This window comes from Orcinus orca, chromosome X (assembly GCF_937001465.1).
Source record: "Orcinus orca chromosome X, mOrcOrc1.1, whole genome shotgun sequence".
Classification (NCBI taxonomy): domain Eukaryota; kingdom Metazoa; phylum Chordata; class Mammalia; order Artiodactyla; family Delphinidae; genus Orcinus; species Orcinus orca.
In genome coordinates, this window is record NC_064580.1 from 37650874 (window position 1) to 37676213 (window position 25340).

Here is a 25340-nt window from a genome sequence, read left to right on the forward strand (position 1 = left end):
TTACTGGTCTCACAAAAGGAATGCAAATTCCCAAGAACACTTCCCACTTCCATCCACACTCTCCCCTCCACACAAAAGGACCCTGTGAGCTGCATCCAGAGTGGTGGCAAAGTAAGGACGGAATGAAATAGTGGGAGGGGTAAATGCCATTGCTGCAATGCCTGACGGCCGGATTCTGAGCCTTGGGCCAATAGCAAGTTACAGAAGCTGAGCCTAGGATTCTGTAGGGAGCCAAGACCCAGATCAGTGGTACTCCATGGCAGCTGGTAGAACAAGGAACAAACCCTTCCTGGAGGAAAGCGTTTCCAGTTTAGGCCCCCAAGACTTCCATTGACTTGAACAAGCAATAGGCTTACAATCAAAGATCACCAAACATACATACAATAAGGCAAACTACTATGCGAGTCATCAGAAAGAGAAAAAACAGATTTAGATCCTCAAGGAGGATAGATATTGGAATGGTCAGATATAGAATACAAGAATACCTTGTTTTCTTGTGCCTTGCTTTACTGTGCCTCAAAGATTCTGCATTTTTTATAAATTGAAGGTTTGTGGCAACCCTGTGTTGAGCAAGTCTATCTGCGCCATTTTTCCAACAGCGTTTGCTCACTTCATGTCTCTGCATCATGTTTTGGTAATTCTCGCAATACTTCAAACTTTTCCATCATTATTATATTTGTTATGGTGATCTGTGATGAGTGATCTTTGCTGTTACTATTGTAATTGTTTTGGGGGTGTCATGAACTGTGCTCATATAAGATGGCAAACTTACCTGATTGTTGAAATGACAACAAAGGATTTAGAATATTACATAAACTTAGTTGATAAAGCAGTGGCAGGGTTTGAGAGAACTGACTACAATTTTGAAACAAGTTTTACCATGGGTAAAATGCTATCAAACAGCACTGCATGCTACAGAGAAATCATTTGTGAAAGGAAGAGTCAATCAATGAGGCAAACTTCATTGTTGTCTTCTTTTAAGAAATTGCCAGAGCCACCTCAAGCTTCAGCAACCACCACCCTGATCGGTCAGCAGCCATCAACATCTAGACAGTACCCTCCACCAGGAGCAAAGATTACGATTTGCTGAAGGCTTAGATGATGGTTAGCACTTTTTAGCAATAAAGTAATTTTTAATTAAAGTATGTATATTTTTTAGACATAATGCTATTGCACGCTTAACAGATGAAAGCATCGTGCAAACATAACTTTTATATGCACTGGGAAACAAAAAAATTCAGGTGACTCACTTTATTGTGGTGGTCTGAAACCAAACCTGTAATATCTCCAAGGTATGCCTGTGTAAAATAGCTATATGTTAAATATTAGGGGAAAGAAAGGGACCTATTTACAAGGATGAACATGCAACAAGAGATTATCAGGTGTGAACAGACAGATCTGAAAATAAAAAGAAGAACAAGTAACTAGTACCTCTAGAAAGGAAAAATATAATTGGTAGCATAAACCAATGAACGGATGAGCTGAACAGGAGTTCAGATATGGCTTAAGAGAGTTTCAGTGAACTGGAAGACATAACCAAATAAATTGTCTAGAATGCAGTTCAGAGAAGTAAGGAGATAAGGAAAATAGGAAACAAGAAATAAAGAAAATATGAAAAAGATATTAAGAGATATGGAGGGAATGTCTAACATACATCTACCTAGAGTTCAGAAGGAGAGAATAGAGAGAATGGAGAAGAGGCAATATTTGAAGAAACATGGTTGCAAATTTTCTTGAACTGATGAAAACATGATTACACAGCTCCAGAAAGAATAATGTATCCCAAGTAGGATAAATAAAAGGAAATCCATGCTGGGAGGTAGTAAAACTACAGAACATCAAAGACAAAGACCTTAAAAAGTCCAGGGAGAAAGCAGAGATCACCTACAAAGCAAGGACAATTATAGTGACACCAGACTTCTCAATATCAAACAACAGATGCCAAAAGAAAAGAGAATGGTAACCATTAATTTAAAACTGTGCTCTCAGCAAAAGTAATCAAGATTGAAGCTGACAAAAAAGGGGAAATTGACAGTAACACAATAATAGTAGGGGACTTTAACACCCCACTTTCACCAGTGGACAGATCATCCAAAATGAAAATAAATAAGGAAACACAAGCTTTAAATGCAACATTAAACAAGATGGGCTTAATTGATATTTATAGGACATTCCATCCAAAAACAAAAGAATACACTTTCTTCTCAAGTGCTCATGGAACATTCTCCAGGATAGATCATATCTTGGGTCACAAATCAAGCCTTGGTAAATTTAAGAAAACTGAAATGGTATCAAGTATCTTTTCCGACCACAATGCTATGAGACTAGATATCAATTACAGGAAAAAAACTGTAAAAAATACAAACACATGGAGGCTAAACAATACGCTACTAAATAACCAAGAGATCACTGAAGAAATCAAAGAGGAAGTCAAAAAATACCTAGAAACAAATGACAATGAAAACATGACGACCCAAAACCTACGGGATGCAGCAAAAGCAGTTCTAAGAGGGAAGTTTATAGAAATACAATCCTACCTCAAGAAACAAGAAACATCTGAAATAAACAAACTAACTTTACACCTAAAGCAATTAGAAAAAGAAGAACCAAAAACTCCCCAAAGATAGAAGAAGGAAAGAAATCATAAAGATCAGATCAGAAACAAATGAAAAAGAAATGAAGGAAACAACAGCAAAGATCAATAAAACTAAAAGCTGGTTCTTTGAGAAGATAAACAAGATTGATAAACCAGTTGACAGACTCATCAAGAAAAAAAGGGAGAAGACTCAAATCAACAGTATTAGGAATTAAAAAAGGAGAAGTAACAACTGACACTCCAAAAATACAAAGAATCATGAGGGATTACTACAAGGAACTTAATGCCAATAAAACGGACAACCTGGAAGAAATGGACAAATTCTTAGAAAAGCACAACTTTCCGAGACTGAACAAGGAAGAAATAGAAAATATAAACAGACGAATCACAAGCAGTGAAATTGAGACTGTGATTAAAAATCTTCCAACAAACAAAAGCCCAGGACCAGATGGCTTCACGGGTGAATTCTATCACACATTTGGAGAAGAGCTAACATCTATCCTTCTCAAACTCTTCCAAAATATAGCGGAGGGAGGAACACTCCCAAACTCATTCTACGAGGCCACCATCACCCTGATATCAAAACCAGACAAAGATGTCACAAAAAAAGAAAACTACAGACCAATATCACTGATGAACAGAGATGCAAAAATCCTCAACAAAATACTAGCAAACAGATTCCAACAACACATTAAAAGGATCATACACCATGATCAAGTGGGGTTTATCCCAGGAATGCAGGGATCCTTCAATATATGCAAATCAATCAATGTGATACACCATATTAACAAATTGAAGGAGAAAAACCATATGATAAGCTCAATAGATTCAGAAAAAGCTTCTGACAAAATTCAACACCCATTTATGATAAAAACTCTCCAAAAAGTAGGCATAGAGGGAACTTACTTCAACATAATAAAGGTCATATATGACAAACCCACAGTCAACATCATCCTCAATGGTGAAAAACTGAAACCATTTCCTCCAAAATTAGGAACAAGATAAGGATGCCCACTCTCTCCACTATTATTCAACATAGTTTCGGAAGTTTTAGCCACAGCAATCAGAGAAGAAAAAGAAATAAAAGGAATCCAAATAGGAAAAGAAGTAAAGCTGTCACTGTTTGCAGATGACGTGATACTATACATAGAGAATCCTAAAGATGCTACCAGAAAACTACTAGAGCTAATCAATGAATTTGGTAAAGTTGCAGGATACAAAATTGATGCACAGAAATCTCTTGCATTCCTATACACTAATGATGAAAAATCTGAAAGAGAAATTAAGGAAACACTCCCATTAACCACGGCAACAAAAAGAATAAAATATACCTAGGAATAAACGTACCTAGGGAGACAAAAGACCTGTATGCAGAAAACTATAATACACTGATGAAAGAAATTAAAGATGATACAAACAGATGGAGAGATATACCATGTTCCTGGATTGGAAGAATCAACATTGTGAAGATGACTATACTACCGAAAGCAATCTACAGATTCAATGCATCCCTATCAAACTACCAATGGCATTTTTCACAGAACTAGAACAAAAAATTTCACAATTTGTATGGAAACACAAAAGACCCCAGACAGCCAAAGCAATCTTGATAAAGAAAAATGGAGCTGGAGGAATCAGGCTCCCTGACTTCAGACTATACTACAAAGCTACAGTAATCAAGACAGTATGGTACTGGCATTAAAACAGAAATACAGATCAATGGAACAGGATAGAAAGCCCAGAGATAAACCCACACACATATGGTCACCTTATCTTTGATAAAGGAGGCAAGAATATACAATGGAGAAAAGACAGCCTCTTCAATAAGTGATGCTGGGAAAACTGGACAGCTACATGAAAAAGAATGAAATTAGACCACTTCCTAACACCATACACAAAAATAAACTCAAAATGGATTAAAGACCTAAATGTAAAGCCAGAGACTATAAAACTCTTAAAGGAAAACATAGGAAGAACACTCTATGACGTAAATCACAGCAATATCCTTTTTGACCCATATCATAGAGAAATGGAAATAAAAACAAAAATAAACAAATGGGACCTAATGAAACTTCAAAGCTTTTGCACAGCAAAGGAAACCATAAACAAGACCAAAAGACAACCCTCAGAATGGGAGAAAATATTTGCAAATGAAGCAACTGACAAAGGATTAATCTCCAAAATTTACAGGCAGCACATGCAGCTCAGTATCAAAAAAACAAACAACCCAATCCCAAAATGGGCAGAAGACCTAAACAGACATTTCTCCAAAGAAGATATACAGATTGCCAACAAACACATGAAAGGTTGCTCAACATCACTAATCATGAGAGAAATGCAAATCAAAACTACAATGAGATATCATCTCACACCAGTCAGAATGGCCATCATCAAAATATCTACAAACAATAAATGCTGGAGAGGGTGTGGTGAAAAGGGAACCCTGTTGCACTGTTGGTGGGAATATAAATTGATACAGCCACTATGGAGAACAGCATGGTGGTTCCTTAGAAAACTAAAAATAGAACTACCATATGACCCAGCAATCTCACTACTGAGCATACACCCCGAGAAAACCATAATTCAAAAAGAGTCATGTACCACAATGCTCATTGCAGCTGTATTTACAATAGCCAGGACATGGAAGCAACCTAAGTGTCCACTGACGGATGAATGGATATAGAAGGTGTGGCACATATATACAATGGAATATTACTCAGCCATAAAAAGAAACGAAATTGAGTTATTTGTAATGAAGTAGGTGGACATAGAGTCTGTCATACCAAGTGAAGTAAGTCAGAAAGAGAAAAATGAATACCGTAGGCTAACACATATAAATGGAATCTAAAAAAAAAAAAAAAAAAAAAAAGGTTCTGAAGAACCTAGGGGCAGGACAGGAATAAAGACGCAGACGTAGAGAATGGACTTGAGGACATGGGGAGGAGGAAGGGTAAGCTGGTGTGAAGTGAGAGAGTAGCATTGACATATATACAGTACCAAATGTAAAATAGCTAGTGGGAAGCAGCTGCGTCGCACTGCATGGGGAGATCAGCTTGTTGCTTTGTGACCAACTAGAGGGGTGGGATAGGGAACGTGGAAGGGAGATGCAAGAGGGAGGGGATATTGGGATATATGTATACATATAGCTGATTCACTTTGTTATACAGCACAAACTAACACAACATTGTAAAGCAATTATACTCCTAGAAAGATGTTCAAAAAAAAAGATTGAGGCTAAAATGAAATATTTACAGACAAACACCACCTGAGGTAGTTTACCAACAAGAGACTATCACTAAAGGAACTTTAAAGGATGTAGTTTAGGAAGAAAGAAAAACGCTCCCCAAAGGATGGTCTGCAATGCAAAAAGGAATGATGAGCAAATAAAATTGTAAACATTTATGTAAATCGAAACAAAAATGGTCATGTATTTTAAGAGTAATTTCAAATTTGTGGATTTAAAACAGGACAGAATGAAAGTGCTGGGCAAGAATAATATGCAAGTCAAGACGGATCTAACTTGATGTTCCAATGTCTTTGTATTCTTTGGGAGTGGGATTAACATACTGTTTCACTTTAGTATATGTCGAGTTAAATATGCATGACAAAATTTCAAGGTAACCACCTAAAAATTAGAAATAGAGTGCTGAAATTCTAATTTACTGGGGGGTGGGGGGATGGAACAAAAATGAAGGAAAAATATCAATTAAAATATGGAATAAATATTTAAAAAAGCAAGATGATAGAAATCATCAAAATAAATATTAATGGACTAACCTTGCCCATTAAAAGATAGCAATCATCAGAGTGCATTACAAAATGAAAAACCCAAATTTGGAAATGTTTGTAAGACACACTGTACAGCATACAGGCACAGAATGGTTAGAAATGAGGGAAGAAGACATGCTAGGAAATACTAAAGTTAAGTTGGAATAACTATATTAATATAAAATAGGTTTTAAGTAGAAAGTATATTAAGGATAGACATGGTTACCAGGCACTTCTATGCTCCTAATAAAACAGCTTTGAATATATAAAACCAAAAGTGAGAGACCTATAAGTAGAAATAGAAAAACTCTACCATGATAATTGGAATATTTCGACAATTACTGATAGGTCAAACAGACAAGAAATTAGTCAATATATAGAATATTTGAACAAAAAAATTAACCTCAAGCAATCATATAGAGAATTCTGCATGCAACAATTAAAGAATAAACAGTCTTCTTATGTACACATGGACCATTTACAAAAATGATTAAAGTGCTATGCCATAAAGCAAGTCTCAACAAACCTCAAAGAAATGGTGTCATACAGACCACATTCTCTGACTCCAATGCAATTAAGTTAGAAGTAAAACATAAAAAGATATACAGGAAATCCTCTTAAATGTGGTACATAAAAACATTTCTGAATAACTTGTGGGTCAATGAAAAATATAACACTAGAAATTCAAAAATACTTAGAACTGAATCACAATAAAAATGCTTCATATCATAACTGGTGGGATACTGATAAAACAGTACTTAGAGAGGTAGAGTTTAACCTTAAAAGCATATATTAGAGATGAAGAAAGACTGGAATAAATGAACTAAGTGTTGAATTTTAAAAGTTAGATAAAACCAATAGAAAGTAGAAGGAAGGAGAAAATAAAAATTAGGTCATAAAACAATAAAATAGAAAATAAATATACAATGGAGAGAATTAACAGAACCCAAAGTGGGTTTTTGAACAAACCTCTGGTAAGTTGATCAAGAGAAAAAAGACAAGGCACAAATAAATATTAGGAATAAAGGGTACATAATTACAGAGACAGCAGAAAATAAAAAGGTAAGTGGACACTAAGAAGACGCTTACTAGAATAATTTTAAAAACTTAAGATTTTTTCAGAAAAATGTAATTTACCAGAACTCACTCAAGATATAGAAAGGCTGAATAGCCTTATGAATGTTAAAGAAATTGAAACAGTGGTAAAAAAAAAAAAATCTTCCTTGAAAGAAACCAAACACAAAACATCAGCCCCTGATAGTTTTATAGGCAAGTTCTACTAAACTTACAGGCTACAAATCATTCCAGTATTATACAATATTCAGAGAACTCATGAAGAGAGGTTCTCCAAGTCATTTTATGAGGCCAATGTAACTTTGAAACTAACATCAGACAGAGAGACACAGGAAGGAAAATTAACTACAGGCCAGTCTCATTCCTAATTGCAACCACAAAAATCTTAAACAAAATAATAGCACATAGAATCAAGCAGTACATACCAAAAGGTAATACACAATGACTAAGTTGGGTTTATCTGAAAAATGCCAGAAGGGGGGTGGTTATCATTAGGATGTCTTTAAAAGTCATTCACCACATTAATAGGTAAAAAGAAAATAAATCATCTCAGCAGATGCAGAAGAAGCATTTGATAAAATTCAAAACCCAATCATAATTAAAATGTCCAGCAACTAAATATAAGAAAACTTCTTCAGCCCTAATAAAAGGTATCTACTAAAAATCTATAGTAAATATTCTTCTTCATGGGGAAACATTGGAAAGCTACCTTTTAAAAACAAGAATAGGACAAGGATGTTCACTATACCACTTCTATTAAAGACAGCAAGTTTTTGCCAGTACAGTAATATAAGAAAAAGAGATTAAAGAAATAATGGTGTTGTGACTTTACTGAATTTATAGCAAGTTATTAAAAATAATAAACAAAAAATTCATACAGGAATTTAAAACCAAACGTTCTCCTGTGTGAGTGCTATCCACTCATGAAACCTACAGATTCCTCTGAAGGCAGCAGTAATGCCAGACAGAGCAGTCATCTCTAAAGAGGACAAGAAGGCACTAAAAGGCTTATGGTGTTACCTCTTGCTCTCCAGGGTTAAGGAAAGAGGTGTTAAGTACAAAAATAACACGATCTCAAAGAAAGGAAGTCTAATTTTTGGACGGGAGAATCATTTTTGGATCAGGCTCTAAATACTAATGCATATAACTCAGTCCTTTCAAAGAGGAGCCTAAACCTACATGTCTAAATCCCATCCACCTGAGGGTTAACAATAGTTCCACTTTCTCAAAAAAATCATTCTTTGTCTACTTTGGTCCCTTCTCAGAATGACTGCACTTATTGTAGCAGGTATTAAGAAGTTAATCACAGATTTGATATCTCTTATTTTACCATTTAAATTTTATATTGTTATTTATCAAATTCTAATTTCCTAATTTATAAATAGTATATCTCATTCCTGAATGAATGAGAGAGCAATTCTTCAACTGTCATTTAACTTTGCAAATATCTATCTATCTTGTATCCCAGTACAGATGTCTTCCACATATCCTGAGGCCTGATATGATAATACTTTATCTCCAATGGCCTCTAATAAGTCAGGATCTAAAGAGTGACTCAGAGATACTCCTGCAACAAAACTATAATATACCCTCCCTTGAGTATCTACAGATTGGAGCATGTGGAGATGAATAAAAGTGAATGGAGGCCAACAGTGATTAAAACCAAAGACAGATAACTTAAATAAATCATTTATATAAAACATAAATGAAACTGATCATTTATATGGATCATAAAACACTAGGCTACAGGAAAAAAATTAAGGAAGGAAAGAAAGAATTATATATGGAACTTACCTTGCCTATGAATCATGCCCCCATGCATGATTCTTGCAACAATACAGTGATTTAGCTCATTCATTTTTAAAGTGATTCCCTGTAAAAAGTTAAGGAAAAACAGAATTACTATAAGAGGGCACTTTTTATATTTGTGATTTTGCTGTAGATAACCTTAATTACAAAAGTTAGGAAAACATTAAAGAAAATACGGAAAATGAAGGAGAAAACTCTATTATGCCACGACAGAAATATTAATTTTGATATTTTGATTAGTGTAATAATAGTACACATACATTTTGTATAATGCTTTTTAATCCTATAATTATTTTCCATGTTGCTAATAATTTAAAACTTTTTTATCGATGTATAATTGACATATGCTTATGAAAAGTGTACAATTTGACAAGTTTGATATATGTATACATGTGTGAAACCATCACCACAATCAGGATAATGAATATATCCATCACTCCCAAAAGTTTTCTCATGCCCACTGGTAATCTACTTACACCCCTCCATGCCCTGCTCCCCCACCTCAACATCCCTAAGCAACCATTGATATGTTTTCACTGGCTATAGATTAGTTTTCACTTTCTATAAATGAACTCATACAGTATGAACTCTTTTATGTTGCTTTTTTTACACTCACAACGTGAAATTCAACTACATCATTGCATGTATCAATAGTTCATTCTTTGTTCTTGCTGAATATTCCACTGTATGGATATACCATTTTGTTTATCCATTCATCCACTGAATTGCTTCTAGCTTTTGTCTCTTATAAATAAAGCTGTATTAATGGATTAGTCTCCACTTGGCCATGATGTATTTTTCCTTTTCTAAGATATGCATTTGTTTAGAATTTTTGCATCTATACTCACAAGGGTTACTGGTCTGCAGTTTTCTTTTCTTGCAAAATATCTGTTTTGGGTATCAGGGTAATGCTAGCTGCCTCTTCCTCCTTCTCCTTCTCATCAAAAATAGTAAGTTGGGAAGAATTCCTTCCTTTTCAATGTTTTGGGAAGAGTTTGTATACAAATTAGTACTGTTTATTACATGTTTGGTAGAATTTACCACTAAAGCCATCTTGGCCTGGAGTTTTCTTTGAGGGATTTTTTTTTAACCTAAATTCAATTTTTAAATAGTATAGGGCAATTCAGTTTATTCCTTTTTAAGTGAGCTTCGGTAGTTTCTGTCTCCCAGTGAATTTGTCTATTTCATTTAGGTTGTTGAATTTATTGACATAAAGTTGTTTACCATATTTCCTTATTATTCTTTTTGTATCTGTAGAATCTGTAGTAATGTCACTTCTCTTATGAATGATACAGGTAATTAGTGTCTTATTTTTCCTTGACTGATCTGATCTTGTCAAAGGAAAAGTTTTATTGATTTTTCTATTGTTTTTATTTTCTATTTCATTGATTTCCACTTTGATCTTTATTATTTCTTTCCTTTTACCCACTTTGGGTTTAATTTGCTCTTTTTGTTCTACTTTCTTAAGGTAGAAGCTGAGGTCATTGTTTTATTTCTTCTTTTTAACATTGGTGTTTAGTGCTACACATTTTTCCCTAAGTACTGCTTTAGCAGTATCCCACAAGTTCTGGTATGTTGTGGTTTCATTTTCATTCACTTCAAAATACTTAAAAATTTCCCTTTTGATTTCTTCTTTCATCCATGGGTTATTTAGAATTGGATAATTTAGTTTTCAAGTGCTTGGGGATTTTCCCAGACATCTTTCTGTTATTCATTTCTAATTTAATTCCATTGTGGTCTGAGAATACACTTTGATATTAATAGAGTCACTCCAGCTTCCTTTTGATTAATGTCATCATCATAGTATACCTTTTTCCATCCTTTTCCTTTGAAAAGATTTGTCTTCATGTATAAAGCATTTCTTGCAGGCAGTATATAATTCAGTTTTGCTTCCTCCCCACACACCAACCTGACAACCTCTGCTTTTTAATTTGGGGAATTTAGACTATTTACATTTAATGTGATTACTGATACAGTCAGGTATAAATATATCTTCTTGCTATTTGATTTCTACTTGTCCCATCTGTCCTATGTTCCCCTTTTCCTGCCTTCTTTTGGATTTATTTTCATACTATTTTTCTCTCCTGTTTTCTTACTAGCTATAATTGTTTTGTTGTTTTAGTGGTTGCTTTAGGGTTTATAGCATACATCTTTAACTTATCAGTCTACCTTCAAGTGATATTATACCATGTAATGTACAGTATAAGAACCTTATAACATTATACTTCCACTTCCTTCCTCCTGACCTTTGTGCTGTCATACATTTTACTTTTAAATGTTAAAAAACCCCAAACAGGGCTTCCCTGGTGGCACAGTGGTTGAGAGTCTGCCTGCCGATGCAGGGGCCACGGGTTCGTGCCCCGGTCCGGGAAGATGCCACGGAGCGGCTGGACCCATGAGCCATGGACGCTGAGCCTGCGTATCCGGAGCCTGTGCTCTGCAGCGGGAGAGGCCACAACAGTGAGAGGCCCGCGTACCACAAAACAAACAAACAAACAAAAAACCCAAACACATTGCTATTATTTTTGTTTAGACTTCCATTTATCTTTGAGAGAGATTTAAATGATAAGGATGTCCTTTAACATTTCATATACTGTAAGTCTACTGAATTATTTCAGTTTTGATATGTCTGAAAATGTTTTTATTTTACCTTTATTTTTTGATAGATACCTTTGCTGGGTTTAGAATTCTAACCTGAGAGGTTTTTTTTTTCCCCTTTCAGTACTTTAAGTCATTGTTCTTCTTCTTCTTCTTTTTTTTTTTTTTTGCAGTATGTGGGCCTCTTACTGTTATGGCCTCTCCCGTTGCGGAGCACAGGCTCCAGATGCGCAGGCTCAGTGGCCATGGCTCATGGGCCCAGCTGCTCCGTGGCATGTGGGATCTTCCCGGACTGGGGCACAAATCCACGTCCCCTGCATCAGCAGGCGGACTCTCAACCACTGCGCCACCAGGGAAGCCCCCATTGTTCTTCTTAATTGTACTGTTTCTCATAAGAAATCTGATAGCATTCTTATCTTTGTTCCCCTGTATGCAACATTTCTTTTTTATCTCTGTTTTTAAGACCTATTTATCATAGGTTCTAAGCAGTTTGATTATGAGGTACCTTGGTATTGTTTTCCTCATGTTTCTTGTGCTTGGGGTTCATTGTGATTCTTGCATCTGTGGATTTATAGTTTTCATCAAGTTTGGAATGTTTTCAGTCATTATTTCTTCAAATATATTTCCTGTTTCTTCTTCACTGTCTTCTCCTTCATAGACTCCAAGTAACCAAATATTAGGCTGCTTGAAGTTGTCCCATAGCTCAGTAATATTCTTTTCATTTCTTAAAATTCTTTTTCTTTCTGTGTTTTGTTTTGGATAGTTTCTATTGCTATGTCCTTTGAGTTCACTAATCTATTCTTCTGAAATGTTTAATCTGCCATTTATCCCATAGTGCAATTTTTCTGCTAATTCTAATATCTTTGTCAGTTGCATGTCCGTTTTGATTGATTATTCTCCACATTATAGGTCACATTTTCCTGCCTCTTTACATGCTTAGCAATGTTTGATTAGATTGCAGACATTGTGAATTTTATCTTATTGCATGCTAGATTTTTTTTTTTTTTTTTTTTGCAGTACGTGGGCCTCTCACTGCTGTGGCCTCTCCTGTTGCGGAGCACAGGCTCTGGACATGCAGGCTCAGTGGCCATGGCTCACGGGTCCAGCTGCTCCATGGCATGTGGGATCTTCCTGGACCGGGGCACGAACCCGTGGCCCCTGCATCGGCAGGCGGACTCTCAACCACTGTGCCACCGGTGAATTCCTAGATTTTTTTCTTGTAAATATTCTTAAGCTTTGTCCTGGGATGTAGTTCAGTTACTTGGAAATAGTTTGATCCTTTGGGTCTTGCTTTCATGATTTGTTAAGGCAGGTCTGGGGCAATTCTCTATCTAGGGCTACTTATTCCTCGTTACTGAGGCAAGACCTTCCTAAGCACTCTACTCAATGCCCCTTGAATTGGTTTTTCTAGTCTGGCTGGTGGGAACAGGCAGTGAGTGTTGGGCACTGTTCCCTCTCATCCTTTTGGATGGTCTTTCCTTGGCTCCGGGTAGGTTCCTTTCATAAATGTGCTGATCATTATTCAGATGAATACCTGAGGGGGACCCTCTATAGATCTCTAGGGTTCTCTCTTTGTGCAGCTCTCTCCTCTTCAGTACTCTGTCCTATGAACTTTAGTTCTTTGGTCTTCCCAGGCCCTCAGCTCTGTCTCTTCAGGGAGTCTGCCTGCTCTGCCTCAGTTCCCCCTCACTGTGTTGTGACTTGGAAACTCTCGCATGTCAGTAAGGTGGGGCAATCACAGTGCTCACCTTATTTGCTTACTGTTTCTTAGGAATCACTGTCCTTTGCTGCCTGATGTCCAATGTCTTGAAAACTGTTACTTCATTTTGTGTGTTTAAAATTTGTTTTGGTTGTTTCAGGTGAGAGGGTAAATCTGTTCCTGTTACTCCACCTTGGTTGGAAGTGGAAGCTCTATATACTTAATGCCAGAATACTATTCTATGGAATAGATTACTTTTACTTTCCAAATATTCACCATTATATGAGAAGCTTTCATAAACATATTTTTGCACTAGACTTGGTTGATTCTAAGAGTCACATGGGGACCTTTTAAATAATATTAACTTTATTTATTTATTTTATATTTTATTTATTTATTTTTGGCTACATTGGATCTTTGTTGCTGCACGTGGGCTTTCTCTAGTTGCTGCAAGCGGGGGCTACTCTTCGTTGTGGTGCACGTGCTTCTCATTGAGGTGGCTTCTCTTGTTGTGGAGCATGGGCTCTAGGCACACGGGCTTCAGCAGTTGTGGCATGCGGGCTCAGTGGTTGTGGCTCGCAGGCTCTAGAGCACAGGCTCAGTAGTTGCGGCACATGGGCTTAGTTGCTCCGTGGCATGTGGGCTCTTCCCAGACCAGGGCTTGAACCCATGTCCCCTGCAGTGGCAGGCAGATTCTTCCCACTGTGCCACAAGGGAAGTCCAATATTGAGTTTTAAACTCACTCTTTGGATTTAGATTCAGGAAGTGTGGAATAGAGCCCAGATCTGTATTTTTAACAAGCTCCCTTGCTGAAAACTGGTCTTAAATTTGAGATGATTAGGAGTAGGGGGACTCTGTCTTATCTTCTTCATTGGAAAATAACATTCTGTTAGAAAGTTCCATGAAAATATTTGAGACGTTATAATCTAGACCCTATCTGAATTTGTACAGTTCTATAAAATATAACTTTGCATGGTTCCTATTTTGTGGTTCTTAGATGTGGTAGGCAAGCAATTTAAAAAACTGGTTTATCAAATGTTTCTAGTCCCACATTCAACTGTATTGTTCAAGTATCATTTCCAACTTGTACATTCAATCAGCATCTATGGTTACCAAGAGAAGGTGTTCCTGGAAAAATGTTGTAAATTAATGTGTAAGTCAAATCTAATTTCAGAAGGGAAATGATAGTATGATGGGGGTTCCATCCTTGAAATTAATAAATTAATGTATTCATTCAACCAATATTACTGTGAACCTGTTATATGGCAGACACTCTGCTAGACACAGTAGTGAATGAGATAGACAGGGTCTCTCATGGCTAGGGAAAGTTCACTTCAAACCAACTGGAGTTAATATTTATTATTTTGTCTACTTCAAACATTTCTCTGCAGGGAGGAATTGATTCATGTTTTCTCTGTTCATAAGTTCCCAAATTCCAGGGAAACGATTTGGCCCAGTTACTGCTGAACTTACCCCAGCTTGGGGTAAACTCCTGGCTTTTCCTTGTTTACATAAGCCTCTCCCCTGTTGTCTAAGCTATTTTAAGTTTGGTCTTTAACACCTGCAACTATGGGAGTACCAATCAAGAGAAATAATTATAAGTGAGATATTAAAAATGGGAAAACAAGGGTGTAATGGGAGTATAACACCCTTGGGAGATGGACCCAGCATACATAGTTGGATACATTGTAGAAGGTCCAAAAAGCAAAAGAGATCATACAGGTATATCCTGCACGGTAATATAATGTTTTTAACAGGACAAATAAGCAAGCAAATGAAGCTGTATTAAATGTAATAGAAAACTATATTATTGAAAATATATTTCACATAAAAATAATTTCTGTTTTTATGGCAACCAATTAAAAGAAGAAATACACACCTTCACTAGGATCACAGAAGATGGAGGACAGGAGGGCTTCTTTAAGGAGACTTTTAGGGAAGAGTCAAGGCCATTTTGTGCTTTCTGAAAAATGTAACTCAGGGGTGCAGTTTTACGCTTTTACTCAGTCTATGTTTCTATGTAGTTAACCATACAGAAGATCAAGCAACTGTCATTGGATTGCTTTAGAATATGACGATCACAAGACATTTCTGGGCCTCCTTCTTGTGGTCACTTCCATTTTCCTGTCTGCTCTGATTGGCTGAACATCACCCCTCCTCCTGCTTCTCTGACGCAGCCTTCTCTCCGCTATAGCTCTGTCATAACTGCACCCGTTAAACAAACTGTGCTAAAGTGCATATTTACTTGTTTAATGTAGGTATTCCCTGGTGGTCCAATGGTTAAGACTCCACACCTCCAGTGCAGGGGGCACAGGTTCGATCGCTGGTCGGGGAACTAAGATCCCGCATGCCCCACAGCGTGGCCCCCACTCCAAAAAAAAAAAAAAAGTAGGTAGCCTTGTGGAAACTGAGTTCCAGGAAGGGGCCATGTCTTATCTGCCACTACATCATTGGCATACAGTGATCTGCACATAGTATAGGCACTTAAAAAAATTTGCTAAATGAGTGAATGAATATATAAAATGGGGCTTCCCTGGTGGCACAGTGGTTGGGAGTCCGCCTGCCGATGCGGGGCACACGGGTTCGTGCCCCGGTCCGGGAGGATCCCACATGCCACGGAGCGGCTGGGCTCGTGGGCCATGGCCGCTGAGCCTGTGCGTCCGGAGCCTGTGCTCCGCAACGGGAGGGGCCACGGCAGTGAGGGGCCCGCGTAACGCCAAAAAAAATATATATATATATATATATATATATATATATATATATATATATATATATATATAAAATGAATGAGGGGAATATTAGACTTTCAGAGCTGGGTGGGATTTTGGGGATCGTGTAGTCAAGCACACTTTTGGTAATACTTGCTAAGCAAAGTATGAGCAAAACGAGGCCCACTGACATGAAGTGATTTGCCCGAGGTACCCAAAAGTTGCTACTGCCCGCACTCTTTTAAGTCAAAGAGTTGCTTGGAGAGCACCAGATTGGTGAGGTGATTTGCATGTCCCCTGTCTGCTGTAAGTCCTGAGATAATATAGTATAACTGGCAAAGAACAGTAAATGAGAATTACAACCCGAATGTCTAGAGTTGAGGGCTTTCTGGAAATTGCAATCATAGGATCACTGCTCTGTAACTCTTCCTATAACTTGGAAAGCAACTGGGCAATTTTCTTAAGTAATTTGTTTTCCTATATCCCAATATCCCTTTTCTATGCTCTGAGGAAAACATATGAATGCATACGTTTGAATGTTTTCCTTTTCCCTAAAGAAATGATTTCTCCTAAAACTTGGGACTTTCCCAATATCCCCTGTCTCAGTAGGCAGCATCATTGTCCATCTGGCTGTGAAAAGCCTAAAGCTTAGGGTCATCCTCAATACTTGCTTCTCCCTCAGTCCCCAATGTCAATCCATTATCAAGGTCTTTTGTTAAATCTATTCACTTCTTTCCATTTGACATCCATCCCTCTAGTTGAGTTCCATCATCTCTCCCCGTATTACTGTAATAACAGTCTCTTAACTGGTCTCCCTATATCCACTCTTGTCCCCCCCTCTAATCCATTCTCCAGAGTAATTATTTCTAAAATGAAAATCTGATCTTATCTCCCTGCTTGAAACTCTTCAATAGCCTCCCACTGTTTTTAAGACAAAAAACAGAATCAACACTTGTGAGGTCCTGTTCCTGCCGTACACCTTGTTTTCTACAGTCCAGCTGTGGTGCCTTCCTTCCATTTTAAAAACTATGCTAAGAGCCTTTTCACTAGCAGGTTTCTGCATATGCTACTTGGTTTGCCTGGATGGTCTCTACTCTCCCTGCCCCCTCTGTTCAGTTAACATCAAGGAGCCTCTCCTTGATCTTCCCAACCTATGAAGATTCTATGAGAATGAGGCAGGGTTCAGCATCACTCTATTCCAATGCTACACCTAAGTACTGAGAAAACAAATTCACATCAAATAGGTAGACATGAATGGAAGGAATTTTATTTTAGCAATGGCACTCAATTCTTTGAATGTCTTCCGAATTAGTCTTCCTCTAATTTTGTTGAAGGCAAAAGATCTGGAAACCACTAGACTTGTAAAAGGAATTTTAGACGTTCACTTTTTCAACACCAATTCCAATATTTCAAACTGTACCTTTCTTTGCTGCCCCAGAGGTTTTTACACTCTAGACTAATATATCAGGTCTGTCCTTTTTTGTTGTTGTTGAAGAGCAACTGTGAAAGGAGAGGTGGGAAGGAAAGCCAACATACCTTAGGCATGGTGTCAGGCAGAACAATTTTAGGTGGGGGTGGAGGGGTATGGTGGTGGCTTATTTAGGATCTGGAAACTGGTTTCTTTAAAACTATCCATGCCCTCCTTTCCTCCCCACCTCCTAGTAGTATAGGTGGAAGGTAGCTGCTATAACTCATGCTGGGATTTTATGAGAACACAGAAAACTTTCTTTTCCTACTTACCATTGGTTCATCTGTGTTCTTTTGGAACTGGACCAGGCGAACTCTGGTCACGTTCTCCATATCCATGTCTCCATTTGCGCTTTCTGGAGAATCACCATTTAAATAGGGAGAAGTGGGAGGAGGTGTAACCCTCAATGCTTCATCACTGTAAACTTCATGTGCCACTACATCGTGAGTCTGAAGTAAGGCCTGATATTTTACAAAGGAAATAAAATATTAATAATAGAACTATTCCAGCAGAAGTCTATTATATAAACATATATAAAATTATTCTTTGCCTCTCAAAGGTATCTCTCATCTAAAGAGAACTCAAAGCACATTACACCTAGATATAGCCATGCCATAATTTCTTTGTGATAAATAATCATGATAGATGGATTTTTAAAAATGAAGGAACAAATGAAAGAATGAGTGAGCTAATCAATGAATGGATGTGTTTGTTGACTATCTGGGTAAGAGGTGTTTGATGCTATGAAAAAGTGCCCAACTAGCTTGTTCAATTAAAGTCTGACATAATGCAATTTCAAATAATTTAGCAGAAAGAATCATTTGTACATAGAGCTGGCAAATTTGTGCTGGGGCTTAAAATGGAAACAAATTTAAAAAGAAACAGTGCAATAATTGGTGCATTGAGCAAACAAACGTCTTTCATCAATGGTATTAACAATAACTCTGCTATATAACGCAAAGGGTAATTTATAACATACATCTCAGTAAAAGAAATAAAAACACACACAAATGTACCTGAAGAAATGTAATTTCCCAAAATATCACATGATATGGAGCTTAGAATCTAAACCTATTTAATGTTTTTGTTCATTTCTACTTTTTGGAGCACTTGAATAAATAAAAAGTAAGTTGACAGTTATTATTATGACTTCTTTTTGCAAAGCCCATTAACAAAGAAAAAGTGATTTCTTTGTATTGAGATCTCCATATGTCATCTTGGTGAAACTGGGTAATAAATATCCCTTGTTTCCCTAAAAGAGGCTATTCTTCCATTTACTGTATATTTTCTGCCATCATAAGAAAGTTTTTAATAAGCATGAATATTTGAACATTTCTACTTCAAAGAGAATTTTACAGCTAAGTATCAGTATGTTTGGTGCTTTATGCATTATATTTTCTTATATTTTCTTATAGTTACAGTACTAACTATAAATTCAGTTTTATTTTAATCTGTGATCTGTCTGGTAATGAAATATCTAGAGATAATGAAACATAATTAAAATCACCTTAAAAGTATAGCTTGTAGCATCTCAAATTAAGTTATTTAATTAAAAGATTTACCAAAGTCATGACTTAGCTATTTTAGGTACTTTAAAGGTACGCATACGACGCAAAAATAAGGTAACAATGTGGTAAAATCATAAAGAAGTGATGTTGATCAGACATCAATAGAGCATATGCTTGGAGTAATATACCCATTTTTTTAAAAGCATCTTTATTGGAGTATAGTTGCTTTACAATGTTTTGAATTTGTAATGGAAATGCCGGATGTTTCCAAGATCTCAGAGGGCTGGTCTAAACTGGGGTCTAGATGAGGGGCACTGAAGGGCACTAAGCAGCACAGCTTGAAAGCAGGGCTCCACAATGGTCCTGGGGACCTTGGCTTCCTGACCAGTGCCCTGACTACACCCTGCACTAGTACTCCAGGCCAAAGTGGTGGTGGTTATGGTATGTGGGGAAATCCCTCTTTTTCCTGTTTAACTGTAGCCACTTAAGAGACTAAGATTTAGGGCAGAAAGTAAAAATCAATAATAGACAAACTGAAAAACTTCATCTGTTAAAATTAGGTTCATTGTATTAATTATAGATGTGTCTTCTATAAACAGTGAATTTTAAAACAATTTAAAAAAAAACATGCTTTGTATGACTGGAGGATATATACCCAGGTAAACAGAGAACCAAGCTTCATTAGGATAATGCCAGTTACATGGGTTGGAGAAAGTGTTTGTACTGCTTTTTGCAAATGATTTCTATCCATCCTTTTAAATTATATAAGCAAACACTTGTATTTAATGTATTATTTATAAGGAAGGATAAGCCCACAATCACAAAAATAATACCAAAATTGAACTTTAAGAGAAAAATCCTTAAATTTTATCACCAAATGAGGTGATATCATACTTGATATTAACCACTATTTGCCACTGGAAAAGACTGCTACCACAAAATGAAACTTAATCCAATGCATATGCAAACAGAAAAAAAGGGGTCACTTACAGATTGTTAAAAAAAAAGCCATTAAAAGAGTATGCCAAATAAAAAATAAGGAAATCAGAGTTTGAATATTTTTCTTCAAGTATGTCATGAGGTATGATTCAGCAATTGTTACTAAGCTGAAACAGCTACTATTTTTAATTACATAAGAAGAATCATTACATATTACATATGGAAGTAATAGGAAATACTTCCATATGTATGTAAAAAGGACGTGGACAACACAACTAAGAACTTCAGACCAAAGTGGGAAAAATTCATTTAAAATTTATAGGAAAGGGACTTCCCTGGTGGTGTAGTGGTTGAGAATCCGCCTGCCAAGGTCGGGGACAAGGGTTCGATTCCTGGTCCGGGAGGATCCCACATGCCACGGAGCAACTAAGCCCGTGCGCCACAACTACTGAGCCTGAGCTCTAGAGCCTGCACCCCACAACTACTGAGCCTGCGTGCTACAGCTACTGAAGCCCATGTGCCTAGAGCCCGTGCTTTGCAACAAGAGAAGCCACTGCAGTGAGAAGCCCTTGCACCGCAACGAAGAGTAGCCCCCGCTTGCCGCAACTAGAGAAAGCCCGTGCGCAGCAACGAAGACACAATGCAGCCAAAAAAACAAAAACCAAAAAATAATATTTATAGGAAAAAATACGAATTTTAGGTTTGAAAGTGGTTCCTCTGGCTTCTGAATTACAATTACAAGTCATAAAATTAATCACTTAATAATGAAGCTTTCATATCAACCTAAGGCGATTTTTAACCATCTTGTTATTTGGGAAAGTAGGATACAAATTTGCTTTTAAAAAATAGGATCTAGAACAGAAAATTTTAAAGGAAAAAGTTAAAGCACTGACATTCTATTCTGTTTATATTGTCTTTACCCTTAATGTTTTATATTTTACAACTGCAATAAGCAAAGGATCTGTTCTTTTTTTAAAAATAAGTCTTTCAAATGGAGTAACTGAAGGATAGTGTAATAATATTTTTTATCATGACCTCTAGAGTACACATTAAAAAAAATTAAATCTACACTGTTTTACTCTTAATTACTGTAAATATTTATAAGTATCTGTATTTTTAAGTATAAGGTAATCCAATATTAAATCCTCATTTTAATGATCAGAAAGCAAAGAAAAAGATAATTGAAGAAATAAGTATAAAATTATAAATATGCTAAGAATAACTCCCAAACCTTGGTATAATAAAAATTATAAGCATTAAAATATTTTCCTTTAGCTATTAATATTTCTTTAAAAATACCAGATTTTGAAACCATGATCTTTCTTTAAAAATTTTTTTTTTTTTTTTTACTGGAGTATAATTGCTTTCCAATGTTGTATTAGTTTCTGCTGTACAGTGAAGTGAATCAGCTATATGTATACATATATCCCCTCCCTCTTGGACCTCCCTCCCCACCAATCCCACCCATCTAGGTCGTCACAGAGCATGGAGCTGAACTTCCTGGGCTTTATAGCATGTTCCCACTAGCTATCTATTTTACGCATGGTAGTGTATATATGTCAATCCTAATCTCCCAATTCATCTCACCCTCTCCTTCCCCCACTGTGTCCACATGATCTTAAAATGCTTATAAGATAGAAACCTCCAGCATTTAAAACTTTAACACAGTATATATAGCTTGGAATTATATTTGCCACATGGGACATTATCCAAACATATGCTTATTTGGGAATGACCAATGAGTTCAAATTAAGTTTGTAGGAAAATCGATACTCATTACAAGTCAACCCACATTTAAGAGCACAGGCTTTGGAGCCAGTAAGATCTGGGTTTTGAACCTCAGTGAGGCCACTTACTAGGTGGGTGACCTAAAGCAAGCCTCTTTGCCTTTCTAAGGTGTGGTTTCCTCTCTGAACTGTAAAATGGAGTTAATCACATCACTTCACATCCCAGCCATCAGCAAGTCCTGTCATGTCTAACCATCTCTAAAGTAGAATCCCAATTTGCTCATTTTCCACCAGCCCCGTCCTTCTTCAAGCCTCTACCACCTCACAACAGCCTCCTAATTGGTCTCCCTTTTTAAACTCTTAACCCCACTATAGTCCATTCTCTACACAACAACCCCAGCAATCTCTAAAGCACAGTTCTAACAATATTTTCCTGCTTGCAATCACTCAGTGTCATCCTACTGCAATCAGGAGAAAATCCAGACTCCTTACCATGGTCTGGAAGGCCCTATGTGGTCTGGCCTCTGCCACCCTCTCCAGCTCTTCTTGTACCACCCTCTCCCTTGTTTACTATATCCCAGCCACAATGGCCTTACTTCTGTACTTTGACCCTACAAAACTCTTTCCTGCCTCTGGGCCTTTGCATTTGCTCTTCCCCATGCTTGGACATTCAGAAAGTTTGTTCTTTCATATAACAAGTCTCAGCCCACATGTTGGCTCCTCAGAGGGGCTTTCCCCTGACTATCTGAAGTAGCTTCCACTTTACTATCATCTCTGCCCCATTATCCTTTTGTTTTTCATAGTTATTATCACTATATGAAGTTATATTGTTTGTTTTACTTGCTCACTGTCTGTCTCTAGCTCACCTATCCACGTCTCACCTAGAATGGAAGTTCGTTTGTCCTATTCACCACTATCCTTAGTGCCCAGCACAGTGCCTGGCATATAGTAGGCATTTACATATTTGATGAGTAAATGAAAATGTCTTTTAAGTACCTAGCTGGGTGTTCAGAAATTACAAGAACTATTTATTATTTCTGAAAATGTTTACTAATAGCAGTGCACATATTAATTTCTCTCTGATGTCAGAAAAGCAAAATAAACCAAGGCTTTGAAGGTAGGTAAGTTGTGAGAGATGGGGCTGTCTGAGCTTTAATGGTTTTGAAAAAAACCTTAACCTTAAAAAAAGGATTTTATTTGGGTGTATATTAATTTATTTAGCTTACTTCAAATCTGAAAGATCTATTGGTATCAAATGGTCCTACATCATTCTCAGAATTGAGCTGAGGTTACTTATCAGTTTATAGACAGACATGTCTGTCCAAAACATACAGGCTTCTATCTACGGAAAACACACTGCACAGAACAGTCAGTTGAGGTGGGGCTAACCTACCTGCAAACGGGCAAGTTCCTAATCTACTCAGTGTTTTACTGAGAACTTACTATGTGCCCTACACATGACAGATACTATGGAGTAACTAATACTATTCATTAGCTAACATTTATTAGGCATCAAGCATATATCAGGCACTGTGCTAAGCACAGCAGATGTATCATCTACTTAATTCTTTTTTTTTTTAACATCTTTATTGGGGTATAATTGCTTTACAATGGTGTGTTAGTTTCTGCTTTATAACAAAGTGAATCAGTTATACATATACATATGTTCCCATATGTCTTCCCTCTTGCGTCTCCCTCCCTTCCACCCTCCCTATCATCTACTTAATTCTTATTCCAACTCCATGAGGCTGGCAAACAGCATCTTTACAACTATGACACAAAGTAAACAACAACAAAAAGTTTTAGTGCATCTGGTATTATCTGGCATTGTAATCTTAACCATCTGATATTATACGGCTAAAAGCACATTTGATGAAGATAGCTGTATTTCATAAGGATTAGTAAAAACTTCTTTTGAAAGTGAGGTTTTATTTCTATGGAAGTTTAATTGTTACTTACCATGAAATGAGGTTGTGTTAAAATACGCTTTAGTTCCTTTGCATCGTTATTCTCAGGGTAACATGAAATTTCTTCCAATACCTAAAAAATAAGCAAGATATTCAATAGTATAATGAGGATGCTAGATTTAGAAAATATAGAATTCTTTTAAATTAAAAATTATGAATGGATTTGTATGGCAGGCAAAATAATTATTTTGGGAAAAAATTCATCATTTTATTCAAAGGTTATTAATATATAAAACAGCTACATTTGTGGTAATAAAAAATAAAACAAATTGCTGTAATAGTCTCTGCCTTCATTACCCAACTATAACTCAAAAGATTATTGAAAAATACAAAACAAAATGACAAGTCTGTAGTACATATTTATTACAGGTATAAGTAACTTAATTAAACTTAATGGGAAAATAATCTCTGCAAATCTTTTTCCAAACTCACCATCAAGATGAATCTGTAATAAAAGTTGGTAACAGCTTTCTTTCATATTAACAAAACTGTCAATTCCTTTCAGAAAGATTAAAATGACAAAGGCTCAAATAAAAACAATTTAAAGAAGAGAAAACACTTGAGTACTTTTCCTTGTAGCCTGAGAGAATCAATGTGATTCTCCACACTCATCTCACATTCACCACATCTCGGCAATGGTTCCTAGAATTCATTGCCAGGGAACCCAAGAGAATAATTTAAAAATAAGACACACAATCAAAAACTTTTCTCTTTTCACTCACATTTTCTTCACGAATTAGTTGTTAACATTTTCTCTATATAGGTTTAAACGGTTGTTTTCAAATGAAATTGTTCTTCAAAAGTTATCCCTTACCACTAGGATGGAGTTTACCCATTTAAAATTTGATTATGTGACATGAGCCCAGGGGAAGGCTTCTGTTCCTTTTCAGAGTAAACATACTACTACAGTTCCAAGTGTACATAGTTGGACTCAGAGTGGTTATACACATTGCTCTCAATCCTAAAAATTGAGCCAATCGAGGATTGCTTCAGCAGGATTGGATGGCAGGGGTACGCAAGTCATGTACCGAGTAGGAATCTCTTGACTTGCCTTTGAGAATCTTAATTCTGGCCAGGAAGGAATGTTTTGAGGTCACTTAGCCTAAGGCTTAGATCTCAGCCAGTGCTATTCAACCACCTCCTCAGAGAAGAACAAACAAACAAACAAAAACTATAAGGTTTCCTTCTTATCTAAATGTACTCCTGTAAAACAACTATACCCCAATTAGAAAAATGTACTCTTAACAAGTGCTGGTTATGCTGTTAATTCATATTGTTTAATGATGATAAGCCAATTCTCCTTTGGTGTATTTTCTGCTTTGAGTTTCTAAACCAGTGAAACAAAAGATGAAACAATATACTCTCTCTGGTCCCCTGCTACTCTCACAGCCTATGATTTTAAACACTGAGGTGTGGTCTCTAATGCAGACAGAACCTCTCCTGACTGCTGCCCTGACCAGGTGGGCAGGCCTAGCGGCT

General features: G+C 36.6%; 1 protein-coding gene across 11 annotated transcripts in view; it reads right to left on the reverse strand.

The window, feature by feature from the left end:
* The window catches only part of CASK (calcium/calmodulin dependent serine protein kinase), a 389604-nt gene that overhangs the window by 42088 nt on the left and 322176 nt on the right, over positions 1–25340 (reverse strand). For all 11 annotated transcript variants that reach the window (XM_049704817.1, XM_004281357.2, XM_004281355.3 and 8 more), the window contains 3 exons: positions 23854–23934; positions 17993–18181; positions 9233–9311 (listed from right to left, as the gene is read on the reverse strand). In XM_049704817.1, coding sequence (XP_049560774.1) covers positions 9233–9311; positions 17993–18181; positions 23854–23934 — 349 coding nt within the window. The remainder of the gene's footprint in view (positions 1–9232; positions 9312–17992; positions 18182–23853; positions 23935–25340) is intronic.